At 36.6% G+C, this 5,945-nt stretch overlaps 1 protein-coding gene across 1 annotated transcript; it reads right to left on the bottom strand.

Annotated features, from left to right (window-relative positions):
• Positions 1 to 2,743: 2,743 nt before the first annotated feature.
• Positions 2,744 to 5,732, bottom strand: LOC110795283 (protein FAR1-RELATED SEQUENCE 5-like). Its single transcript, XM_056839306.1, has 5 exons — positions 5,624 to 5,732; positions 5,356 to 5,467; positions 4,225 to 5,272; positions 3,826 to 4,143; positions 2,744 to 3,022 (listed from the first exon to the last, which is right to left on the bottom strand). The coding sequence occupies exons 1-5, from the start codon at positions 5,730 to 5,732 to the stop codon at positions 2,744 to 2,746; spliced, it is 1,866 nt and encodes a 621-aa protein (XP_056695284.1).
• Positions 5,733 to 5,945: the final 213 nt, after the last annotated feature.

Consider the following 5,945-nt stretch of genomic DNA (forward strand, 5'->3'; position numbering starts at 1 on the left):
GGAACATTTATAAATTAAGTAATCATTATCTTTTTTTTCTTGCTTTTTTTGCATTCAATTTTATTTAATGTATTATTTAACATCAAAGGATATGTACGTTTGTGTAGAAAGATGTAACATAAGTTGTGGTTGGCTAAGATGGTAGGAAGTGTAACTTTTAACAAAGAGGTCTAGTGTTTAATCCTTGTTACCTGTTTATTTGTAGTACTGACATGTCATGATGCTAATTAGTGTTCACCTGGCGATAGGTATACGTGACACGAATACATTCTTAAGAACTCCTTTTAATATATTAGTATAAATTATATGCGTTCATATTGATGAACTTTCCCACATGTTGTCAAAATAATTACCTAAATTTAGTATGGCCTGTTGAATTTCTTCTACGCCTTATGTAAGAAATACACATCACTTTTTAAAATTAGTATGATTTTTTCTTTTTCCTCTACCACCACTGATCCGTCAAAATGGCATGCCAAAGGTCATATGTGCATTGGAAAGTGGTGGATAAAGAGTAATAATTACTGCCGACATTGATTAGATGAATGTGGTATGACATTTATTTCATTTTTCATTATATTTTACTGTGAAGAGAAGTTAAAAGTATTGAAATTATTTATTAAAAGCAAAAACAAATTTTGGTTACTATAATCCTACGCTATTCATTTTTTAACAAAAATGAAGGGTCCAGATGTGTTGCATGTACATTTACCCTACACAAGCATACATATAACTAACAAGTGTCTATCTATTTCGTCTGATCACTACCCAAAACTTGTGTCGTAGTATAATCAACAGGTGTGGTATAGGTAGCCTTTAACTCTTGATGTACAACTTAGAACTTTTGATGTAGTATAATTTAAACTTTTGATGTTGTATAATTATCCCTAACTTTTACATATCGTATAATTAGTCCTTTTTTTGTGGTGGTATTACTGGTATAATTAGCCCTTTACCGTTTGACGTTTTAACTTTTTATGTTTAATAGATTTTATTTAATAAATAATTGTTTCTTGTTTTTTATCGTCAATTGGTTGGATAATAGGATAAGGGCTTAATTAACCACCCCAAAGTAACTTCCATATTAACTACCATTACAATATTAACCACCCTAAAGTTTAAAGGGATAAAATGGTCATTGTACATACATATCCCTTGGGGGTTTCGTGACTACTATATAAGCGCATTGACCAAACATGCATCATGCATATAACCATACACCAACGATAATCAATTCTCACAATGTATAACCTCCCCCATTTTACGATTACCTTCACCGAGCGTGGGCTAAATGACAACCGCGTCAAAGTGGTGAAATACATTCTTCTCATAGTCCTTGTTATTGTCGTTATTTTTATACACTCCGTCTATTGTATTTACATAATATTGTTTTACGGCCAATTTACCCCATATTTACGTAATGCATGCAGGAAATACCGCCTAAATTTAATAAGGCTAAGGACATATGGCGCAGGAATTTATATGCTGGTAGGATATGCATGCCAAATACACAAAGGGAATGGCACGTTGCAATTTGGCGGGCTAAGGGGTACTTGTACATCGGGGCTGGGTGGGAACATTTCGTTGCTTATTTACACCTTCGAGACGGAGATGTATTGTATTTCTATTATGCTGGACTCGGTATCTTTCATGTCAGAGTTTACAATAACGCCATGGAGGAGAGGTTCTTTGAAGAGTCCGCCGGACCTGTTGACGTGGAGGAGGCTGCTATAAGGTAGGAGGTTGTTGACGTGGAGGTGGCTCCTATAGAGGAGGTTGTTGACGTGGAGGATGCCATTCAGGAGGCTGCTATAGGAGAGGCTGTTATAGAAGAGGATGTCGACGTGGAGGACCGGGAGGAGGCTGCCGTAAAAGAGGCTAGTCATGACTGATAACGTGAAGAACCTCTCGTAACAGAAACCCTGCATAGGCCTTGCATTCATTATGGATGCTGGATTAGCTGTGTTTTGTGTAAATAATTACTAATGTCGTGTGTGAATTGTGTGTGTGAATTTTAATAATTATTTGTAATTGTGGATTGTAATAATTAACTTATATTGTGGATTGTAATAACTAAATATCATTTGCAGGTCCAGATTTGATGTTTTTCATTTACATTCATTGAAGTTTTAGTAAATGTGATATAATCCAAAAAAACTACCAATTACCCTTGAGTTTTATAACCTTAATCCATAAAACGATAAAAACATTCTTTAGAATACTCAAACATGACTAACTTATGATTACTACTTTGCCAACAAATAATATCTTAACATATAGGAATACCTTTTTAATAGCACAAAAAATATTAGTATGACATAAAATATTTAACTATATTTACTAAAAATACTAGTATGTTATAAAATATCTACACTTATTTAAAATAGTAGTATGTTTTATTTAAAATAGTAGTATGTTTTATTCAAATAGTGCAATGTCTACGGCCTCACGTCACATTGGTCACTAGAAGTAAATGTCAAACCTTCAAAAAAATGGTCACGAGTTCGATTCTTAGTTAAATTTTATTTAGTGCCCTTAACTTTTAAATAATGTTTTATTGTTATAAAATTATTTTATTCAGTACACTAATTAATTCATTAATTAATGACAACAAACATCGATCCTTCATAATATATGTCAAAGGATAAAACGTAATAATAATAACACAATTTCATTAAAACACCCCCTAATCATCTACAGGGAATGGTTACACCAATATAAAATCATAATTTTACTAGGGACATCACTTACACTTACACAAAATAACCAAAATCAAAGTAGCAAGTATAAATAAAATTACACAGCTCTGTACCAATATCTTCTTCTTCTGGTCAGATGCATCTTCCTCCAGATCTTTGTTCCTCTTAATCACGTTCACCATTTCAATACTTAGCTCAATAGGGTGTGGATTATCAATCCACTCAAAAAAGGAACAACCATTAGGCTGCTTGTAATTTTGGCATATCAAGAACCTCGTGAACGGATGATGTACAGTCCTTGACACCTTCCGAAAGACCCGACGCTGACATTCACAGTTAATCATCTAGTATTGTAAATTGTTTTTCTACAAAAAGTAAGAAAATAAAACAACAATAGAACGGAAATTGGTTGTGAGCAAATCATTGTTTCAAAGGGTTTATATATACACACACACTGTTCTAACGGCTAATTTTTTAAATTAGTATTTTTAACTATTTTAAATGAACATACTAAAATATGGTTAATGCAGACTAATACTAACTTTAAAGTTATGACACACTCTCATAGTCTCATGCGATAAAACAAACTTGTACTAGTTCTAAAATGCCTAACAATTTAACAAACTACGTTACAAATTTTTTTTTATATTATAAGTTCTCATAGTTTTATACAACTACGCATTAACATATTATCGATTAAGGTTAAACACTTCTTTGGGACTACATATCAAAAGTTAGACCCACACCACTTAGTCAAGCGGTGTACTCCAATCGAAACCATTGTACTCAGATTGTTGTGACATATCTTGCGAGGTGTTGAGCCGAGAGCTTCGTCGTAAGAATAAATCATACCCATTAGGCGGATTATCCTGCGACGGGTTCACCCAAGACCTTTCTCTCGTTAATAAATCAAACCCATTAAATGGGTTCTCTTGAGACATGTCCACCTGAGAGCTACCTGCAACGTCAACCCTATATCCGGAACTACTAGGATTGATCGCCATACTTTGCCGGTACCAAGCAGTCGAACCGAACGTCGTACGAATTAGGGCCTGCACATTTTGCCTTCTAAATAAAGGTGTAAAATAATAATATATTGATAATCTAATGTTATACTATTACATACCTCCTTTGTAGCTATTTCCTCGGCAACAGCCGCATCTGGCACCTTCCTACGCTTATCACATAAGACCGTTGTTCGTCTAGTCTTCCCCCTGCCCGTTCGTCGCTTATCCATAGGGGTTTTTATGCATCCTTCATCTTCTTCAGCAGGTTGTGCATTTCGTACAAGTTCTCTTTCATTGTTCTCCCTTGGACGTAATCTACGACGCCCAAATACACTACGTGATGCGAGATCCCACCACGGTTTTGATTCATCCCCAAGCTCCCCAGTCTTCCGTATTCCAACTAAATCCTCCAGAGTCAGCCTAATTTTATCCGTGGCCTAATTGTACAATGCAAGCGTAACGTCATTATGCATAGCTAGCGTACTCAAATAGTTGTGTCTTTGAGCTAGCTCTTTTGCCTTCATCTCCACTGCGGATTCTTCTGGATCATAGTAGGACACCTTTATGTTCTCATACGACCTCGCGTCTTTCTTCCAGCGCTGTAGGATGTACTTTTCTGGGATAAATTCAACGTCTTCAATGGACATGGCACAGATTATGTGTCTGCATAATATACCTCTAAACTCAAACAATTTGCACGAGCAAGAAAATTCACCATTAACCTTATCACATGTCACGTCGAAGGTCCTGACTTTTTTCCGCCGAATTACAGTGGGGAACCTTTCAACAGCTACGTAGAATACTGCTGACCCCAGTGCATAGTCTTTCTTCGTAAAATTTGTGTGAAGCAAACCTTCACACTCTTTCTTCACCTTCGCAAACATTGCATTTGTGTACGACTTCTGGAAAACGTACTCCGCTAGTATTGTCTTGTTAAACTTCAGAGGTTTTTCCCTTGTTTTTAAATTATTATCTGCTTCCTCCGCGGCTTTAATTTTCAAAGCTTGCTCGTACCGTTTCACAAATGTAAGCAATCCACATTGTAAATTAACTTGAGTTTTAAAAAACCTATTCAAACCTTCACTCCTCTGCGTGGAAGACATCCCAGCCCAAAAAGTGCCTCTACAATACGCGGGCGCCCATTGACTCCTTGTTTCATATTGCTCCTTCATCCAACCTGCTTCCCTTAGACCATATTTATCCATTATTATACACCAAGCTTCATAAAATTCTTCCTGATCCATCATATCATGGACAGTTGTATGTATTAAACGGTCAATATCTTTCCAATTGGCATTGGTTCCCAGGTTCTTCATGGCATTCTGGAGGAGATGCCATAAACAAAATATGTGCGGGACACTGGGGAACACAACCTCCACTACTCTACCAATCGCCCTACACTGATCTGTACAAATTCCTTTTGGTTTCGTACCCATGCACTTCAGAAATTGCTCAAACACCCATACAAAAGTTTCTGTGTCTTCGTGCGTGATTAATGCAGCCCCAAATATTATCGATGATCCGTGGTGGTTGATACCGATAAAGGGTGCAAAGGGCATACGGAACCTGCATGGGGAAACAACATATTAGCACCCGACATTTCATTCATTCACGTTACTTGGTTAGCAGAAGTTAATTTAGAATAACACCTGTTCAGAGAGAAGGTTGTGTCGAATGTTATTACATCTCCAAAGTATTTATAGGAATCTCTGCTCCGGGCATCAGACCAGAAAGCATTCAACAACGTCCCATCTTCACCAACTTTAAGACAACTATAAAATTCATTATTCAGTTCATGTTACTTCTTGAAGTAATCTTCCAGTGCCCTTGCATCTCCCAAACACCTTGACATACGTCAATCTAAATTAATTGCATTCCTCAGATCTCGATTGGTGAAAGTCATATTATCAAACCCACCACGCTCAAGAACCTGTGCACTGAAGTTCCTATTTATGCTAATTCTCGCATTATCATTGATGATCACTCTCTCAAACGTTCCTTGATCAATACTTCTATAGTTAACCATTAAATTACTACACGAAGGATTGAGTTCATGGTTATGCGCCAGCTCACACCTCGTTATCTCATATTTTCCTCCCCTCAAAACCCCATAAACAAACATTTTGCAACCAGTGACATTACAACCTTCCGTTTTTGCCTGCCCCCCCCCCCCCCTCTTACATTTGAACTCATATGTTTCGTCATATATGGCTTCGCCTCTTTTTCTCCTACACCTCTT

The sequence above is a fragment of the Spinacia oleracea genome, chromosome 3, assembly GCF_020520425.1.
Source record: "Spinacia oleracea cultivar Varoflay chromosome 3, BTI_SOV_V1, whole genome shotgun sequence".
Classification (NCBI taxonomy): Eukaryota; Viridiplantae; Streptophyta; class Magnoliopsida; order Caryophyllales; family Amaranthaceae; genus Spinacia; species Spinacia oleracea.